Raw genomic sequence first — 21,954 nt, 5'->3', positions numbered from 1 at the left:
CGCGCAAAACGCTCAAAGGTACAAATCTGGTGCTATGGCGATAGATTCTAGCGTCAGGGTACCTCATATAGCGGCAGCAACATTAACTCTGGTGCCAGTAATGTTTAATTTTTTTTTTTTTAATTGTTTTTCTGTTCCTTAACAACCATAGATGGTTTCTCATTGCGTCTGGACTACTCACGTGACCGGTCCACACTAATCCACACACAGGAGAGAATGTTTGTGACGTTTCGTGTGGGAAAGTGGTAGCAAACATGTCACAGTGCACTTTTACACAGTTATCAATTACATTTTTGTTCAGCAAGTCAAAAAGGTATGTGGGCAATAGTAGACTCAACAGGTAACAATACATTGTAAAATAATGTTTCGTGTTTGCAAGCCTCTTCATTTTACCATGAGCTTTGCTAGTTTATAAACACATTTTGTTGATTAAAAAATACTCAAGCTTTGGTTAGATGCATATAAATCACAGAATTATGTTAAAACCAAATCAGTTATTGCACCTAATGTAAATCTAATCCATTAATACAATTCAATGTAGCTAAATTCACAAGCTATTTTCATTAATATGTCGAACATTTGGGCTCCTCAGGTCTGCCGTCTTAGGTTTCTTAATAGATTATATAACTATATAGCACGATTGTTTAAAGGCTATGGCAGTAATAAATATCTACAATTTTGGCTAGAACATAAGGCGACGTGAAAACCACATATGACTAGAGACATACATGTATTCTCTCTCTCTCTCTATTAAACACACACATACATACATATGTACTGTAACAGAGCAGGGGTGGGGGTAAAATCCTCCCTGCCAAACACACGTGCAAATGTGTGCATGATTAATTTGTTAATTGTTTTATTGTTTTGGCAGCAGGTCTCATTATTGTAAATTAGAGCCAGCTGCCTATACCTGTTTCTCTGGAGCATATAAACCCCAGAGTTAGTTCATTCAGGACTGCTGCGGTGTGGAGAGTCTGACTGTTTCATTAATCTTAAAAAAAAGGTAAGTGTAAACCTATTTTGTTATAGTGCGGTTTGAGACTGTTTTGTTTTTAAGTCAGGTAAACGGCTTAGCCATCCTGCGAGCTAGTCAGGGATGCATCATTGTTCAGTTAGTACTCCGAGTGGGAGTTGGAACAAAAGGAGCAGGAGCCAACAGAGCTGGAGCTGCTGTATAATGACTAACAACTACAAACACAAATGACACTTCAAACATATTTATTTATAGCCTATAATCATACATACTAAAAAACATACGAAAGTAGATGTCAATATAAGAAAATAAATTCCAACCAATATAGATAGATGGCTTACCCCCGCCCATCCCATCCAAAAAGTAAATGAAAACTTGTTTTTTTTTTATTTATCTGTGCCGTCCAATTTTTACCCACACGCCAGATCATTGTAAATCAGCATTGTATCTGTGAAGTTATCTAAATGTACATTCTGCATGACAAAATGCACAATGTTAAATGAGTTTACAAACTAGATATTCCCATTATTTTTTTATTTCATTTCCATTTGGCTGCTGCTCACGAGTGAGAGAGCCGTCTCGTTGTACGCTAGTAGTTAGCACAAATTATGCTTCCATTCATTTTTCTTCATCTTGTTAACATGCATTTTGATTAATGAGTTACCCTTATTTAATCGTTGAGACAGGAAGTGATGTATGTGACCTGTGATAATTAAGCTTTTTAACGAGAAATGCGTTCATTAATGACCTCATCGACTCAATTTCAAAGCATTAACAGATTAATTTAATTAACACATTTCGTTTGAAAATCACTTGCTACTAAAGCTCTCGTTACTATACCACGAGTTTGATACAATAACACTGTTTTTTTGAAAATCCTGCCCAGAGTGTCAAGTGTCAAAGAGGGATTTTTTTGTTATATTTATTTTTATATATTTATTTCTGCTTGGTTATTCTCGCGGACGACCTGTCAGAATCCCCTTATAGGCGGGCAATACAGTATTTTCCAATAGGCCTACTGGGGCATGGTCATTTTAAAAAAAGTTAATATGTGATATGTTTGAAGTAGACTGGAATTCTGAGTGTTTTAAAGTTATGAATTATATCAAATGATAGTCTAACAAACAAACCGAAACAAGTATTCATTAACATTTTAATATTATTTACTGTATCTTAATGTTAGCATATGTAGGTGCATATGCTTACATGATGCACCTATATACTAACTTTAAGATGTGGTTGCTGCTGTAGCATTCATTTGATGTTCTGGACCTCACACTTAGTCATCACCGCCTAGAGCTCCGCAGAGCCTAAGGCCGGCCCTGGATAAATATTAATGTCATGGAAATAGTAGAAACATGTTCAAATTAGATTTTAGAGTAAATGTGAAGTATCATGTTGTAGAATTAGACTTTTTAATGGAACCTTGCCCCTATATGATTACTTTAGTGATTACAGCCCACTATCTAGTACCACAGCATCAGTGAATTTTAATTCTTCAATCTCATTTATTAAACATGGTTTGGGATGTTAACCGTTCAATATAAAATGTATCATTCGTAGTGCTAAAACAGTGTTGGCCACCCATACACAAAACTGATCTTGTTAGCGCTGCATATTAATGGGAGTTAGGGGTTACAATTGCAGTTACAATGGCTCTACAATATTACCAAGTGATTATCTGTGCAAGCTTACAGTATACATACTGTCTTGTTTTCTAATATGGATGTTTCTTTGACATCTTATGCCTATAATTTGTGTAAAATGTGATTGATTTGAAAATGTCTACAATATATGCCTGGTGGAGGAACAAAAAATACCCGATTCAGATTGTTAAAACAGTGTTCTCCTAAAACTGCTAACCCCTGGCTATTAACAGGTCTATGACCAAGCTCATATTGTCATCATTTCCTATGTTTGTGAAACTCCTATCTAGTTTTGTATTGTATTTTTCTAACATAAGCATTAACCTTAACTTAATAAATATGAATATTTACCAGAGGAAGAACACACACACACACATGCATACATGCATGTGTGTGTATTGACTTTCTGTGTTTCCTACACTAAAAGTTCTCAATTATAGTTAATTAAAGCATGAAGAGAAAGGATAGTGTTAGTGTTTGTACAATTTGAAACACTACCTTGATACTACTATGGAACACTGCTAGTATGAGAATCCAGCTTCTCAAGAATTACTTTCTGGTCAATGCATAAAACCTAAAACCTGGAATAATACTAGCTGACACAGCTTTCCGGGATGCTTGCAGCATGTCAGTGTGATCTGGCAACAGATTCAGTCTGCAAAAAAGAAGGCCCTCCATGTAACATTCCTGGATTTAGCTCATGCATATGGATCACTGCCACATAAACTCCTCTGGGCTGCATTTGAGTTCTTCAGCGTACCCAGTACTATAACAAGGTTAGAAAAAGCCTACTTGCAGTTTTGTTTTTCAACTCCAGAGTTTACCACTACTTGGCAGTTTTTCAAAGTTAGAGTCATGGCAGATTGTAAGGGAGTGTGTGAGGGAGGTAGCACTCGTAGTGAGAACTGGGAGAAAGTGGGCAGCAAAGGACGCGGTGGCAGATGCAAAGGCCACCCTATATATCAGTGATATTATGGGGCAAGTACAAACAGGTCCACATATGATGTACTTCCATCACTGCAGAACTTGTATGTGTGGGTAGAAGATAACCCTGCATGTCCTTTGTGTTGATTACCGGCTACCATGAAGCACATTCTTACAGGATGTAAGGTGGCTCTGAGTCAGGGTCATTTGACTTGGCTTCATGACCAGGTGCTGCGATGCTTGGCATTAGCACTGGAAGAACGGCATGATAAGATCAACAGCTTGGTGCCAATATCAGCAATATCTCACACAGAGAACAACATTCCTCTGTCCAGGAGAGCAACCAACAGGAAAGATTATTAGAGTGAAGATTCACCTGGAACAACTAGAGGCTGCTAGAGATTGGAGAATGAAGGCAGATGTTGGACAGTGCCTTATTTTCCCACCAGATATTGCTACAACTAGCCTTTGACCTGACGTCCTGTGGTCAGTCTCTTTGTCAACGAGATATGATGCTAAATCAACATATAGATAAGGGAGGTGATTTTACAATCTAGAACTCAGATATTAATGATTTTATTTTAAAATGCAATCTTTGCAAACTTTCTGAAATGGATGTACTTGTTTCAGAGGGAGTTCTGACTGAATAAACTTCTCTTTCACATAGACTGGCAGATCTAAAAGGTGAAGGATTATACATAGTTTTCTGTGTCTTTGGTTTTTATCTTTAAAAAATATATAAAGTTTATTTTACATATATTAAAATAGGGATAAAATCGGTATAAAAATGTTTTTAATTGAAACATCAGTAAAAAAGGGGGGGGGGGGGGGGGGGGGGGGGGGGGGGGCAAAAAATCTCAGTATACACACTTTATATGTGGAATATGATGCGTAGCAGTTCTGGTTTCTGATTAATAATGTCCCTGGCATGTATGATGAGCAGAATCTGTGCAAGTCGAAGCCACATTCCCAAGTTAGCTGGTACTTTGAGAACGTTTGGGCAATCGCTGTGCTAACGGAAATAGTATCTACGGAAGGTATGAACATGACATCAGCGCAAAACAGGGTAGGTTTATTTGCCTTGAAATCATAAAAAGAAAAGATTGACTTAACTTGGAGATGCGTCAAATTACACTGGACATTTGCATCAATGCATTCCATATAAGTTTACAAACTAAAGCATCACCATTTTCTGTCAAATATTTCTGATTTAAGATTGTCGGCGTTAGACTGTGTTTTAGCTGATGGACACACAGTACTGTTGCATGAAGTCACTAATACATACCTCTCTGCAATAAACAATGGCTGTCCAGCAAAGCACAGTGCTCTGACAAACTCATTAACAGTCACTCTGCGCTCTTTTTATTAAAGCACATCTAAATGCTGCATAAATGGATTGTTTCTCTCAGTTCACTTTATTGTTTTAGTTTAATGTGTCTCTTATTTTTCAGCATGTTCTTTTATTGTCAGTTTGAACATGTACCTCAATGCAGCAGCATTTGCAGTGCTACGCGTCTTCTGTGTCATCTGACCCACTTTTGTTATTTTTGCTTTGAAACATTACTTTTCTTTTGAATATTCATAAACTGATTTATGTTCTCCCCATTCCTCACACACAAAAAATATTATATTTTTGTGCAATATTTCAATTTAGTTTTTGATCCAAGCTAGTAGTTACTATGCCCAGCAACTGCCACAATAATCTTTGAGTGGCCAACATAAACAGGTGATAATGTGTTTGTGCAGTGACAGAGAACCAAGTTTGTTGACCCTCTGACATCTAAATGTCTGCTGTATCCTAGGATACAGCTGCTTATTACAATGCCAGAGTCAAATTAAAACAGCATTTTAATCAAAATATTGTATTTCCTGGAAAATAGTACCGGGAAAATATTGAATAATAGACAAAGGTCGGGTATAAATCGGTAAAAACCGACATCCAGTTTAAAAAAAAAAAAAAATCCTGTAATTTTTCAGTAAAATTCAGAATAAACTGCAAACGCGGAACAATAATTATACAGAATAGCCAGACAAAGACTTCTCAGGTAATTTAAAATCAGACTGAAAGGGGACAAGAAAGGGTTGCAATCAACATCCTGGCCAGTAGGCTATTTTATAGAAATATCTGTGATAAAAATCTAATCTAACAAGTTGTTTTTCAGAATATTTCTGTTTTTTTAACGAGTGGTTTTCTTAAAAAACAATTCAGATAAAAAAATGATAATTTGCTATAAATCTCTAGTAATAAAGCAATAAAGGGTAATACTACTTGATCTTCTTAAAATATCAAGTTACAATATGAATTAAATATTGCAAACAGCAATACTAATGTAGGTGCATAAAGACCTAACCAAAACAGGAATATTAGTTTTTAAAACAAAGAGAAGGATGTTCCTAGGGTGAACATATTCCTGAATAATTTCACCTCTCACTATCATTGTGTTGGCAGGTCTGTCTAATATACTATTGAATCCAGTTTATGAGATTTGCTCCAGATAATAAATCACTGTATGTATAGCATCAACAGATGTGAAACACTACAGGATGAAAACCTACGAAGAAAGAAAACATCCCATCCAGCATGCATTCACAATGAACCAAGTGCTCATAATCTCTCAAGGACAAATAATACATGTATTCCACATATACATTGCAGTTGCATTAAATATTTTTGTTTGAACTGATGACATTTTTTTTCCAATGTAGTGATATGACATGACATGATGGGACTCCTATCTTTGAAATCAAATTTAAATATCTTCATACTTTCTAACTTGGTAATTCATCTTCTCTGACAGCTTCAATTTGATAGCTGCTTCACAGACACCGTCAGTAGGGACGGCTCAATGCTTTCTGTTTCTACGGATGCACATGCCATATTGGTTAACTTGATTGCTTCATTTTAATGCTGCTTGTGCAGTCTAATCTGTTTCAATATAAATAATGGCTATTTACAAAAGTACGTATTACACCTTCAGAAGTAGTCTCACGCTCACAACTTGGATAATTTTCAGGCTTATGATTTATAACTGTCATTTTTACTAATTTATTATGGTGATGAAAAACATTGTATTTAGTGACACAGTTAAACCTGTAAACTTCACATAACTGAACAGAGCCTTTCATACCATCACAGGATGTAGTTTTTCTTGCTTAAATGAGTTTGACAGTGAATCATTACAATGCCAATTTACTGTGTCACCAACACATGCTTTCTATGTTTAATAATATTTATGTGATTTAAATGTATAAATAAGCTTAAGTTTTTTTATTTATTTTTTTTAATTCCACTGCGGGTCTCTGCATTTTGTGCTCCGTATGAAGAGGACCAGACTAATCCTGCTGATAGGGTCACTCATCCTTGTGGGCAGAAAAGACAGTGGTATCCCTCTCATGACCCAGAATGGGAAGAACAGTAAAAGACCAAAACTCGTAAGAACAAGAATCGGGGGAAAAAAACAACCTCCATCTACACCCATTACCTTACATGAGGAATATAATATATAATATATGAATAATACGTAATCAAGGAGTTATTGTGTTCACCATGTAGAGTGTGACAGAGGTAAAGATATTTGGGTCAATAATATAGTTAAATGAAATGTTTTAAACTAAAATTACAGTAATACTAAATATAACCCATACCAGATAGCCTACTGTATTTCTTAGAACACTGATTCTATCTATGTAACACTTTCAATTGAGATGCATTATATCAGGTGTGGGCAAAGTTGGCTCTTTCTTATCCTGGTCTTTGTTCCAACTCTGTTCTAAATTGTTTAATTGAACCAATTAAGCCTGCATCCAGACCTGTGACAGGATGACGTCACAGTCCAGTCTGGTGAATATCAGGAAGTAGACCCAGAGACAGAAGCTGCAAGTCTGAATGCGCTAATGCAGCTTTTAAATTAAACAGGCCTTTCAAAACTCCCGATAATAAACAAGCAGCACAGCACAGAACACAGACCGTCGAACACAACCCTCCACCTCTTATCACCAACATCAACTCTAACCCTTTCTAATTACCACCCGTGAATACCTATTTTATACACCCGTGGATGGAGCCTTAATTATTTAATCACTTATTCAATAAATGGCGCCACACACACTGCCACAAGACCCTGATGTAATTCATTATATTTTACCGGTTAACCCTGGAGTGAAATGCCTGAGTTACAAGCTCCTGCAGTGTCTAAAAAAAATAAATTAAAAAAAGCAACAGGAAAGTGTAATCAATCAGACTGTGAAGTCTGTATCATCTGATCCAAAAACGTTCACCTAAAAGTTGGGGCAGGGGGGCGATTGTTCAAACTGGGGCATTGACTTGTCAGAATCCAGTATATTATCCTTGGGCCAGAACTTTGTTATAGCATGTACAGCTATATCACCTTGTATAATAAACTAAATTTGCTTCATAAAGTTGAATGAAACCTTGTGAATTCATGTTACGTTAACATATTGCATTCCATACCACTTTGTAATTTTACTCAAAATACATACAAAATATATATATATATAGTCTAATAGGAAATCATTAAGACTAAAATATGTAAATATCTTCAGAGGAAACTGAACTATGCTTACCTTTATTATTTTTGCACTTATGCTGGTTACAGTTCTGGAGAGCTGCAGGTCTTGTCTTCGCTTCACAAAAGCGTCTGTCTTCTACTGTCTTGGATTCCTCATTTACACATTTCACAATCCTGTGCTTCACACCTCCACCACAGGGGACTGTACACTGACCAAAAACAGCCAAACAACTAGGTCAGTAACATTATTATTATTATTATTTATTTCTTAGCAGACACCCTTATCCAGGGCGACTTATGATTGTTAGAAGATATCACATTATACATTATTTCACATTATACAGATATCATATTTTACATGCACCCCTCACCATGGCTATAAATACAACATTAAATCTGCCTCCAACAAATAGGTGAACACAGTATGTACGATAGGTACAGTGTAAAAATGCACAGTGAGTGTGATGTAAACACATACAGAGAAGAGGCATGGCACCTCTTTATAGATCCCTTCTCTACCTTTCTGTTTATCTATTCACAGCCCTTAATAAGCCTAACCCAGGCTAACACCTGCTTGTAAAATAATTTCCATGAGACTTGCTATTTCACTCCAGACTGTACCTGTAGAAACACTATGAAACCTATAGAAAATTACATTAGGTTAATTCAGCCAACAGATACATATAGCCTTAATGGAATTGGTCTTCAAAAAAAAAACACGCTAAATCGTGGCTGCCATGAACATCCATTCATTGTATAGGTCTCAAATATGTAGTTATATTTGAAACACATGCTACAGCAAACATACATTTTCATTTTAAAACATTGGGTACTACACTAGGTTAAATAAATCTCTGTTTGCAAGTCATGCTTTTGACAGTCTTTCACTTCCTGGGTCATTTCACCTGCAGAGTGTTATTATCTCCACCTCTTTCATTGGCTTTTTTCCTGGTCAGTAACCAACCAGCTGCTTCCCCTGTTGACAAATGTTTTCAGCCAATGACATGCTTTGACCCAGAAGACATTGCTGTGCTTAAATAATGAACAGGCAAGTAAAGCAGCAACAGGCTTCCTGGAAGACAAGGCAAGCAAATTGGAATCTGTCTTTAACCTAGTGTGCAGTACTAGATGTTTCAGAACTGTGTATATATAGCGAATGGAAGTGAAAAATTGATTTAAATAATTATTTTGTTAGTTACAATTACTTTAACCTTTAAGGATATTGCAAAGCACTTGGCAAATCAATGCTTCATTGTGGAATATTTAACCCCAAGGGTACTGGCAACATCAACACACTGTCTCAGTTATTATAAAGCTGGTAAGTGTAACTATTCCACACTTTAGCTATCAAAACGATGTACAGGTAGTGGACAAAAAAATGGAAACACCAATGTAAAGTCACTTAATAGGGCGTTGGGCCACCATGGTATCCCGCTCTGTGGAGTTCTCGGCAGACCGTTTTTGATGAAACTGGCTGCTCGCTCCCCAGGTTGAAATTTGCAGTCAATTGATCTACAGTTGCTCGCCTGTTTTGCCTTGCACTTCGAATTAATGCACGGATATCACGATCCTGGAGTATGCGCTTCCGCCCACTGTTGCCCTTTGCTGATGATGTCTTTCCCTCGGAGTTCCATGCTGATATCACCTTAGACACCGTTGCTCGTGAAACATCAGCAAGCTGAGCTGTCTTGGTCACTGAAGCTCCTGCCAAACGCGCCCCAACAATCACCCCTCTTTCAAAGTCACCGAGGTCTCCTCTTGCAGCCATGCTAGCCATAAATATAGGCAACCAGGCCTGTCCAGCATTTTTATACATAACCTTAAGCATGCTGGGATGTTATTTGCTCAATTAGTGCATGAGCCACACCTGTGTGGAATCCCTTGCTTTCAATATACTTGGTGTCCCTCATTTACCCAGGTGTTTCCATTTTTTTGTCCACTACCTGTACATGTTGTTTCCCTCTTAACCTTAGAGAATATTTACCTCTTCCCAAGCATCCGTGACCCACTTGGTACAGGGTTGAATATTGCAGGGTTCAGTACTGTTAGGCCTTTCTTTCATGTTGCAACGATTGTATTTCGGGCAATAGACAAGTCGCTCCCAATGGCCAGACCCACAACTCTTTGAACACTGAAAAAAAAAAAATAATAATAATTATACTTTTAATTATAAGAAAATGTTGGGCTGAGCAGAGGTTACCTGACCAAGGCTGGAAATACTGATCCTAACCTTTTTTTATACTTTTTTGTGCAGGGTTTTGATTACAGTGGTGCTCTTTTAAAGTGCTAAAACACAAACAGAGCTTGTCAAGTGACTACTGAGTGGTGAGTTTTAATCTTAACCAGGTCAACTAGAGCCTGTTTTAACACAATCGGCAAATTTCAAATAGAGCTATGTTAACTATATCTGCTGTATGGCATGGAAGCTCCCATGTTTACTAACACCATCACTTAATCAGTTTTACAAAATGCAACTCTTTTTTAAAATCAACAAATCTATCAATAGCCATTTAAAATTGAGGTGCTCTTCCCACTTCACTGTTTGCTTGAGAGTCTATAATCAAGCTCTTATATCAACAGTTCAATTATCGCATTTTGACACTCCCATTGGTAAACCATTATCGTTAAAATGAGATCGCAATTAGAATATACATTATAAACGGCACCCATCTGCTAATAAGACAGTATGAATTGTTTTCATGGAGTGTTTTTCTTCTTTTTAATGGCTTTCAATAATAATGACCTAACATTAGCAACTTAATTTAAAGTAGATCAATAGTTCTGCACTTCAAAAAAAATGTTAATTGTTTTTTAAGTGTTGTATATGAGGTAAACATTCAAACCAACGACGAACCTGCAGTTAAAAACAAATCTGTACAATTATACACCATTACTACAGAGAAATAATGTAATACTTTGAACAGTTTTTTTTTTTATACATTTCATACAGTTCAGAAATCAAATTGGTTTGATTTCTTCGAAAGGTTTTTTTATAATTATGGATTCACTCTATGAAAAAAAAAAAAAAAAATGTAATCCAAAATGTTCATAAGATAAACAAATACATGTAGTGCACCTGGAATTCCAACTTTATAATAAAGAACGCATTAAAATGTCCCCCATGTAGTCGGGACATGTATTTGATTATAATTTAACAAACCTGCTCCCACCTGTGTACCACTAACATTATATTATACCATAGCATAGGTTATAGAAGATTGTCCCTATTATCAGTGCTGGGCTGCTGAAAAAATGTAAGTGTGACTCACAACCCTACACAAATCACATAACCTTAGTGTTGGTTTTGTCAAAAAAAAGCCACATTTTTTTTTTACTAGGATGCTGGAAATGATAGGGCAGTGTAGAGAGAGTTATCCATTAGACAGGGCAAAGTACCTGGGTGAGAACTGCCTTAAAATAAGCTGTAGGCAGCATATATGGAGACACCCATATATATGTAGAGGGCCCATTTATTTAATGCCCTATTGACTCTTTTACACTGAGGAACTCAGGAGGGGATGTCAGCTAGCTACCGGACTCTGCAGGACAAAGGCCAGTAGGATCCGCTGTAGCCGAACACAGTCCCTGCTGGTTTTACCTCCCTAACCCGTGTAATCTCCAGTGTGTACCGGTGTCTGCACAGGAAGGACATGAATCTGCACTCTCTGACTGTAGGTCTTATCTTGCAGACCACAGAGCCGTGCCTTTATCAGATGGTGACCCCGTGCATCCACTTTTCAAAGTGGTACAAAACTGGCAGCATAATTCAGCGCAGCATCACACATTTTAATACAGAAAAATGACAAAGGACTTAAGAGAGAACATTATGCGAATGAGGGGTATTCCAATGTTTTCTAAAACCTTGGTTATTATTATCACTTTGTTGTGACCCTGAACTCTTTTCTCCTGCACAGAATATATTATCAATAACAAAAGTCCAAGCAAAGTTTGATCAAACTTTATGGAAACAGAAGCCAGCCATTGTTCATAAGTGTGGCAAAGAGTCATATAAACCAGGTTTCCTTACTCACTCGATGTACTGTATAGGTAACATATACGTAAAAAAAAAAAAGAAAATCTAATATGACAAAAGTGGAGGGAGGGATGTCTGATAGTGATACAATTAGACAGTAACACAAACAACATGTACCATTCATGGAATATTAAATTGTCTTTTAACAAATGTACATGCAACATTTAGTAAGGGATCAGTTCTTTAGTCTAATAATAAAAGACACTCTCAAACATGTGCTGGATATATCTAATAACAGTAAATTGGGATTAAATGAATATCAACAGCTGGAGAATCATGATGCTGACATTTTCTTGTCCCAGCACTGGTGAACCATATACATAATTAAATTAGCTATACTCATTATAATGCATTAGGTGACTTTATAGTTGGCAGCAGGGTGACTAAATAGAAGCAGTGGATCATTATTTGTCTACAGAACCTAGGGCCAACAATTAGAACATTCCAGAAAGACATCACATTTTTTTTAATGAGTTCTAGTGGCAAAGGCAGAGGTACTCACACATCACAAGAGAAGCATGAGTGATTCATGTATCATCATCATTTTATTTTCTAGTTTTAGACGGCACGCATTAATTTCAGTGCCCCCCCCCCCCCCACACAAAGTCAACGCAAGAATAAAAATAAAGAGCAACTTTTAATTGCACAGTTAATGAGGGAGAGCATTTTTATAATTAACAAAATAATGTCTCTTTACCAACAACTGTTTTTAATTCAATCACTTGGTTTCATTTTTCTTTTTCTATATTTTGTTTATAGCTGTGTTTTAATATCTGTATCTGACTGTTCAGAAACAATGATAATGCTTAAGTTACACACACCCTAAAAATACAGCCCATAAAGGATTTCTGGGGCCTGCTTAACACAAAGGTTTTCTCTTCAGGTATTGCAAAATATCCCTGGAACTATTTAAAAAGTCACAGGACCTCAATGTGGTTGCCATGTTAGGTCAAAGGTCAATGTCACCGTTACAAAACACATTGGTTTATATAACTGTGACTGGGGTTTTTGCACCAAATTGTTTCAGAGATGGGCTGTGAAACTGGCAGCAGCAGTAAAAGGCACAAAGAATATTTTTTTCTTGTACTATACTCATGATCGATTGACTGGGAGAATCACAGAATATAGCTGCTGTGTACTGAGTTTGAAGGCAATCTTTTTTTTCATTTTTAAATCGAGATTAAAAACCTATTTGTTTGAAGTTGCTTTATAAATCCCTATTGTATTGTATACCCCAAGATGGCAGTCATCTTGGGTCAAAGGTCAAAGTTTCCATAATGAAAATATGAAGTGTGTGAAGTGGTTTATGAGATACCAGCCGATCTAGAAGCAGTGGCGGCAGATTTGCAAATTCTAACCTCACTCCATGGTGTCTGCTGCCATTCCAAACAGGATTCCCGATTGCAAGCCAGGGTAGTAGGAGGCTTATATCCAAGAGGCTGACAGTGGAAAGGTCGGAGCTGTCGTGTTGTCTGAGCATCTATGCATTGCACATCTCGTGATTTTGTGCCACCTTGGCAGTTTTCAGAGCACTGTGGAAACAATGAACATTTTGTGTATTAGAGCACCTTGAGTATAGAGCACATTTCTAGGAAAGATGTAGAAAATACAAACCCACAAAACTAGGGAAATTCAGTTTAAGTTTTTACACTAGAGACATGTCCTAACTACTCATTGCAGCAGACAGGCAGTGTGGAGTCTCCCCGGTGCCCACATGTGTAATAGTTGGTCTGCCTCCACTATTGAAGCTAATAAAATAAATAAAACCGAATAGCAAAATATAGCTGATTTAACTTATTATATGAACACAGTACTGTGAACATTTTTTTCAATTTCACACTCTTGTATGTCTTTGACAAAGTAAATATAGCTCTTGATTCACATGCAGCCGTGATACATCTGTACTGTAATTCATTTTGGAATAAAGCCATGTTTTCCCTCGATTCCATCAGGGAAGCTGAGTGCTACACTTGCTGTTTTCTAAGACTACCATACCAAGCGGTGCTAATCAGACTCACAACAGTGAAAGAGAACAGTTACTTCCAGAAATATCTGCCTGCCTGACAAAGTGCAAGGAGAACACTGGTAAGCCATGCTTTTAAATAATACACCTCAATCTTTCTTATCAGGTGCTTTACACATTTTTATTTTACAAAGTGTAGTTAATTGCATTCAGGGTGTCTTGATATAGAGATCTCAAAACACTGACATCTTGCTGTTCCAAATCTGCAAACATACCATGTATTTTCAGAGTACTGTGCTCACACACATGTTGCTACTGTATTTGGTTTTATAATTTTATTGTACACTCAACAATAGGGGACACAGACCAACAACTACACACATGGGTACCTAGGGAGACTCCACACTTCTGCTACCCTGCCTCTATAATAGTTATGTAAAAAAAAAAAAAAAAAAAGAAAATCAAGGAAAAACTACAGGCATTTTGGGATTTTGATTTTAAAAGAAAACTAAAATGGCAAAACTTAAAAAAAGGAGTACCAATAATATATCTGCTGTATTATTGAATTGTGGTTTGTCACACAAAAATTATTGTATTTCTTGCTCTTATTGTATTACTTGTATTGTAACACTTGAAATGTAATTGCTTGCGATTGTAAGTCGCCCTGGATAAGGGCGTCTGCTTAGAAATAAATAATAATAATAATAATAATAATAATAATAATATAGATTTGAAATTATACAGATTTGCAATATAGATTTGATTATTATTATTATTTTTTTTTTCACCCAGTCAGGCCCCAGTTTGGGCCCCAAGGGTTCAAAAAGAAATATAACAATGATCACTACCCATGATATTACCAGTCACAGCTCTGAAGAGGAAAAGTACCTCACATATACACTCACTAAACCAACAGGTGACAAACCAGCAGCTGTTAGGTCACTGTTACATTTTGCCAAAGGAAATAACATTGAAAATACAAAGCCAGCATCATTCTGTCATTGAATTTGATCAAGATAAAATCTATGAGATATCGTAAAAAATAAACATAATACCCACTCTTAAGTGGTGTGTGTGGTCACCAGTTTGTGCCCATTCTCTTCCCAACAATGAAAGCCTACAATGTGCTCAGAGCTCTCAACACTCCCAGTACTTACACTAAAATACACATACAGATGTTATTATGTCCTGGCTAAGCATGAGTAAAAGACTAACGGAAAAACAACAGATTCAGCACTCCAGGAAGTGCCATCCTGGCACCCTGTAGTGGACTTGCACCCTATCAATATTGCTAAGGCAGGTGTTTTTCTTTTGGTCAGCACCGAAATGCAACATGAAAATGATGTTGAAATGGGCCAGAATACTTACCTTACTCCAATTTCCACTTTTCCAGGTTGTGCATGGGCGGAGATGACACCTTCTGGCAGGGTCCGGTCTTTTGATGTTTTCACAGTGGGACTCCTCATTAGTGCTGCACTTGACTGTTCTCCAAACTGCTCCAAGTCCACAAGTTGTAGAGCACTGGCAGAAGAACAAGACCCTTTGATCAAAGTTTAATTTCCATCGACATACGGTTGTTGATATTGTATAAAACAACTTCATTTACAATGCTATTTCAACCGAGAAATAGGAGTTTTTGTGAACACTGCCGATGCTGTAGACCTGCTGTAGCTGGTGCCATTATCTGTGTTTACCAGATAAGTTTTACCCTCCATACTATTACTATAAGCAAATTGTTATGGTGGAGGGAGCTTAGGTCATCAAATAATTATATTTAATACAAAACTAAATTTGTCTTTTGGGCCACTACATCTTTAACAACGGGGACATCATTAGAAAAGGATCAAGTCTCAAGAGCCCTATTTATATCAAATTTGAATAACATTATTGTCTACAAATTGACATGGTGTTAAAAGTAAGTAAAAGGAAAACAACATGCATTTCCAATTGTGGTAAAAAAAAAAAAAGAATTGAACGAATTATAGAACACCACGCTGTACAATTGCTTTTAGAAATCCATGGTCAATTACTTTGCTGGAAAAAGGTCATTTTTTTGAGCAGTACAATAAAATGGTTTGAAAATGGAAAACTTCCACATTAGAGCTTGAGAAATGAAAAATAAAATAATACATTTGTAAAAAGGTTTGAAAATGTAGCAATTTAACTGAAAGCAGGATGATATAAAATCAGTTTCTATCAAAGCAGTAGAATATTAGTGTATTTTCATAAAATCAGAGGATACAAGACTTACCTCACTCCAGTTGCCCACAACCCAAAAAACATAATTTTTTAAATGGTCCCTGGTGTCAAAGTTTTTATTGTCTGAAGTGATGGTAAAGAGGTCTCCTTGTTTAGCGCTGTAACCTTCTGGGATTTGAGTGGTAGTGGTTGATTCCCCCTGATCTGCCGTATTCCTTGGTTTAGCTTTTAAGACATTAACTTTAGGAAAGACAGTTACATTTATATGGTTACTTTTTGTCGTCTTTTCTGCATTTGGGTGAATGATTTGAGTGGTTACAGGCACTCCTGTAGTTGTACTTGGCTTTTGTTTATGATCTAGTTTAATGCCAGGCTTTCTGGTAGATGTAACTCGATAACATGGGGATGCATCCACAGAGTTCCTGGCAGAGGGCAAACTTGGTTCAGTAGTTCTATAATAGTCTGAAGGACTAGTATTTTCCTCTGGTGTTCCATCCACCTCACCAGAGACAAAGGTAGAGTCATCTGTAATGTAGTCATAACCGGGTGTTAAGTTTTTCAACGTTTTGTCTTTCAATGAGGGGTCAGGTGGTTTGCTGCTCAGTGGTCTGGGAGACTTCCTTGTGCTTGAATTACCAAAAGTGATGAAGTTGTAATCATAATCTTCACCACCTAAGTTATCTTTCGTAATAGCACCCATACTATATTGGATAAAAGAAGTTGCAACAGTGGCTGGTTGAGTGGTGTGAAAAGGCTGACTAGTTGTTGTTATGGTGAGGTTATTCCTGGTCAGTTTGGGCCAGATAATTTTTCCAGAAGGAGCACCAATGGGCTTTTGAGATGGGTTTCGGGGTAGGCTTTCATGGACTATTCTTCTTATTTTTGGAAACAGAGGAGAAGAATATTTCTTATTAGAAAGACAGTTCTGAAGACCACACAGCGATTTGGAATTTGGTTTCTTTGAAATATCACAAGCCTTTTTAGCAGTTGAGGGACAAGTCACTCCTCTGGTCCGTATTCCTCCCCCACATGTAACTGAGCACTATGAAAGAAGAGAGGTTCAGTCAAAACATTTCTATTCCTGCTTGGAAATAACACATTTTAAATTCTGAACAATACACACAAAGCCTAAGTACTAATAAAGTGAAAACATAAATCATTTGAAATGGATTTGCAAACTTCTATTGTCAAACAATATAAAGTCTCTGTCAAGGTATTAAAGTTATCAAGAAAAACATACACAAACTGCATGCTGTCAATAAGAATATACCCTGATATTCTTCTAAATACATTTACAGTATCTTACAGATAATATAGGATCTCGGTTCATACTAAATAGGCTTGAGTGTAAATTACTTTTTTCTATAATTGATATTATTCTTCAAGCTACTGTACATACTTGTTGCCAAGACGACCCTTAATAAAATACATTGGGACTTGTTCACTAAACAGCTGTGTTTTGGATGTTTTATATATTGTGAAGGGTTTTAGTCCTTCGGGTTCTTTTCCAGCACTTTAATTGACCCAGCCACACACAAAACTTGATTTTTAACAGCGCTGTTGCGCTAATTTTTTAATAGTCACAAAAACCAAAGTAAACAAAATACAAAACAAACACCTAGCTCTGTACGAGCACTAACTACACCACAGGAACACCCTGACTACCAGTGGGACAGCTAGGCTGTTTCCCCACTACACAATAAACAACACCACACAGGTTTAATACAACACACTTTTACCTTACGACTGCTAGGAAGCAGAGTACCTCTTCCTGCCTCCTTCTACTCAGCAGCCTAGAACAGACTGCCTGCTCTCCTTATAAACCCTGCACCTGGCTCTAATTTACAATCAAAGCCATGTGCAGGTGATAATTAACAATAAAACAATTAACAGAATAAAAATTAAACAATAAGCAAATTAACCAAAATGTGCATACACACTTGTTTTCTGCAGGGAGGATATTAACCCCCTCCCTGCTGTGTTACAATATATATATATATATATATATATATATATATATATATATATATATATATATATATATATTTATCACTTTTATGTCTGAACAAAATATATAACATGCATGTTTATGTTTACATTCGTTTGGAGACCTTGGCACAGGATAAACCAATCTGAGATAAATAACTGGCCCAGATAATTCAAAGGAATTTCGACCTCAGTAAACTTGTGGCAATTTAACGTTAATGTTAAGAAATGTAAAGTATAGCAAATTGGGCATAAAAATCTATGTTATAAGTATACAATGAATTGGATGGAAATAGGGGACAAGGACTTTGAAAGCGATCTCAGGGTTATCGTGGAGTTATCATTAAAAGTATCTTGCTGATGTGGTGAGGCAATTAAAAAGACAAATAGAAAGTAAGGCTATATTGCAAAAAGCATGGAATACAAGTCTAGAGAGATGATGCTAAGATTATACAAGGCCCTAGTTAGACCCCACCTAGAACACTATGTTCAGTTTTGGTCACCTTACTACAAAAAAGATCATTGCACTCAAGAAGGTACAGAGAAGGGCAACTAGGCTGATCCCAGGACTTAAATATGAGGAAAGGTTAAAATAATTAAATCTCTTCAGCCTAAGAAAAAAAAAAGAAGGGAAATAGGGGACTTGATTGAAGTCTTTAAAATCAAGTTAAACCAAGACATTACTTCAGATTTAGTACATAGAGAACAAGAGGGCATTAGTGAAAGCTGAGTAAACAGAAGGTAGGAAGCACTTTTTTTTACAGAGAATTATAAATGCATGGAATAGCCTACCAGGTGAAATGGTACAATCTAAAACACTGGGAACATTAAAAAAAAGACAAGATTCTATGATTTTAAATTAGTTCCTCTCTCTAGGGGAAAATAGTGTGGTAACAAGGGACAAGCCTTGATGGGTCAACCTTTCTCATGTTCTTATGTGTAGGACGTATTGTAAATAAATGCTTACAACAAAAATAGAGGTAGCAAGATTTGATATATATTCCAAGGAGGGGCTATGCTAATATTTTGGATATCACACATCATAAGAATGTGCATTGCATTGAAAAGGGTGTTTACAATGACTTTGTAAGATTTTAATGGTGTCTATCCAGGTTTACAACATTTGTCATTTTATCTCTGAGGATGGTTAAATGTAATTATTTATTAAATGTTTCTATTAAGATTCCCTCATAGCACAAAATAGATTTATTAATGTACTGTGCTGCAGTTGTAATTATTTAAAAACTACATACTATTAACAGGTGCTCTGTTTCATGGTTACCCCTCCTTGCTCAGCAATGCGACCACAGCTTCATTATAATATGAACTTTATTCATTGTAAAACTAAACGGTAAAAGCCGTACAATTCTTAATTCAAAATCAATTCATTTTCAAAAAAAGGCTATACCTATTAATTATTGTTAGAGAACTACCAGTTTTTTGTATTAAAATACATTCCAACAGCAGGATCTGATTCAAAGATCTGAAAGACCGCAAGCAAAGGATTTATATTAATATTAATATTTGTAAAAAAAAATAAAAAATGCAAAGTATAAACAGAATAAGCTGTTTTGAAATTATTCAAATAAGTCTGTGTAGCTCTGTGCCTTTTTTTAATGAGTTCCATTGTCCCTTGCGTTATTTATTAGGAAGTTGTTCCATAAGCATTTATTAACACAAGATCTGCAACAGGATTACAGTAGACAAGGAAGTGTATAAGGGAGTCCAAAACCTAGAAACGTATAGCACTCTGATGGTATGACGGAAGAAAAATGATATTCCATTCTGGGTGCAGGAAATTGTCATAAACATAACCATTGATAATTAATTTGTGAAAACATAACATGTTTTTTGCAACAAATGCTGCCAATTCTTTGGACAGGGGTTAAAAATGTTAAACAGTGAGTTAACCTTAATGAAAATATGTAGTATAGAAAGGGCCAAGCAATAAGTATTACATTATCACAGATTTGAGGATGGAAAGAGGGACTCTGGGATGATACAATCATTTATAGTATTTAGTTCACCATTATGTATACCGCTTTGTGCTTTAAACTGTATTTTTACTTGCTATTCAGAAGAGCTGGACAGATTAAGACAGACACAGCAAGGGCAATTAATTAAATATGTAGGTAAGCTATAGTACACCATTTTAGAATGTATTCCTTTTTATTTCAGCCATAACTTGAAAATGTTAAAGTATAACAGCAACTGAAGTGGACAAGAGGATAATACTGGTCACAACTGACCAAGTAAACGATACATGCACTCCCACCTTTTATAAAACACTTTGTGCTGTATAAACAATGGGGACAGAAGGGGCACTTTTACACCTTGTGCATTATTTAAAACATTTATAAGAAGAAATATATATATATTCGGAGTTAGTAATTTAGACTAAACTACAACACTGCATATTCTGTTAAATTAGAAACCACTTGAATTGTTTTTGGCCAAACCTTTTCAAGGGATTTTGAATCTATATTTAACAGATAAATGAATCACCCAATATGGTTTTATTCCACACCCACCAGAGGGCGCTACATGTGTATAAATGAGCATCTCTGACCATAAGTTTTAAATAGTTTAAAATATCAGGTTTACCTTGTCTACTGTCTATAAACACTGATATTTAGATACTACAAAAACAGGATATTTTTGCTGCAACTTAATTTCGCTAATGGCCTTCAAGGTACATTTTTGCTGCAATAAATGTTTGCGCTTCTTTTTCTTTTAATGTTTGGCACACGAATGAATAATATATTTCGTGGCACACTAATTTTGCGGATTTTTAATAAATGCAAAATTAGCAAACATTTCTTGCTTGGGAAATTTTCTGTATGTGTATATAAAACATTACAAGTTTTTATTGAAACAACGCCCAATGACACTAGAGGGGCGTAAAACATAACTTCAATACAGGATTTGAAGATTTAAAAGATCTTAATACACAGGTCTCTAAATATCCTTGAATTACTTTGAGTAGTGTCTACAGTATTTCTGCTGTATTTGGTAATGCGCTGGTGGTGTTTCAGTTTCTATAGAAGTAGTATGTTTGGCCTAACCAGTTCTCACTATATTCAAAATTCAACTTTAGCTTACTTTGGGTTAATCTAAGTGGTAAAATACTTTATATTCACGCTATAGCGACTCTGTTTTTAAAATTAAGTTTAAACCATAAGTGTCCCTCATGACTCTTGGAAACAAATGTGTTTATGCTTCAGGCTAGAAGACTCTCAACAACCTGAGGCTCTTGCCTGTGGAGATTTTCCATTTGCAGGAGAAAGACAGACAGTGAAAATGTTAGAGGCCGACTAAAAAGTTACCAATGTTACCAATGCTGTACGCTTCTTTTGCATGAAATAAATATGATGCTGAGGTTATTTGTGAAATAATGTTGGATATCTTTTTTAGCTCTAGGCATCTAAGAAAATATTGCATAATTATTTGTAGAAAGCTGCTGCAAGTAAAACGTTTTACTTCAGCCTCCTTAACTTTTAGTGGCTTCTATTATTTTAGTAAGCTTTTTCTAGTTTTCTGCATTGCTGTTTTTTTTGTGTGAGATATACAGCATTCTCGTTCTTGTACTGACCCCCTTTTACCCATTACAATGCAAGTGCTTTAGGGTTAAACATTTCCCATTATGTTAATTACATAAAGAGTGAGAATTTCTCAAACTACTCCATAAAACCATGGTA

General features: G+C 36.1%; 1 protein-coding gene and 1 long non-coding RNA gene across 2 annotated transcripts in view; one reads left to right on the top strand and one right to left on the bottom strand.

Annotated features, from left to right (window-relative positions):
* LOC117972823 (A disintegrin and metalloproteinase with thrombospondin motifs 12-like) overlaps positions 1–21,954 on the bottom strand; it is a 137,738-nt gene that overhangs the window by 6,520 nt on the left and 109,264 nt on the right. Inside the window, exons 19-23 of the mRNA XM_058994584.1 lie at positions 16,323–17,312; positions 15,440–15,592; positions 13,467–13,640; positions 10,060–10,206; positions 8,131–8,284 (exon numbers count right to left, since the gene is read on the bottom strand). Of these exons, the coding sequence (XP_058850567.1) occupies positions 8,131–8,284; positions 10,060–10,206; positions 13,467–13,640; positions 15,440–15,592; positions 16,323–17,312 (1,618 nt within the window). The remainder of the gene's footprint in view (positions 1–8,130; positions 8,285–10,059; positions 10,207–13,466; positions 13,641–15,439; positions 15,593–16,322; positions 17,313–21,954) is intronic.
* Positions 931–15,585, top strand: LOC131699049 (uncharacterized). The gene is made up of 3 exons (XR_009308004.1): positions 931–1,006; positions 14,061–14,193; positions 15,465–15,585. It is a non-coding gene; the product is annotated as an uncharacterized LOC131699049 (long non-coding RNA).

This window comes from Acipenser ruthenus, chromosome 2, assembly GCF_902713425.1.
Source record: "Acipenser ruthenus chromosome 2, fAciRut3.2 maternal haplotype, whole genome shotgun sequence".
Classification (NCBI taxonomy): domain Eukaryota; kingdom Metazoa; phylum Chordata; class Actinopteri; order Acipenseriformes; family Acipenseridae; genus Acipenser; species Acipenser ruthenus.
The sequence above is the reverse complement of the archived record's forward strand: the minus strand, read 5'-3'. Positions and strand labels throughout refer to the sequence as shown.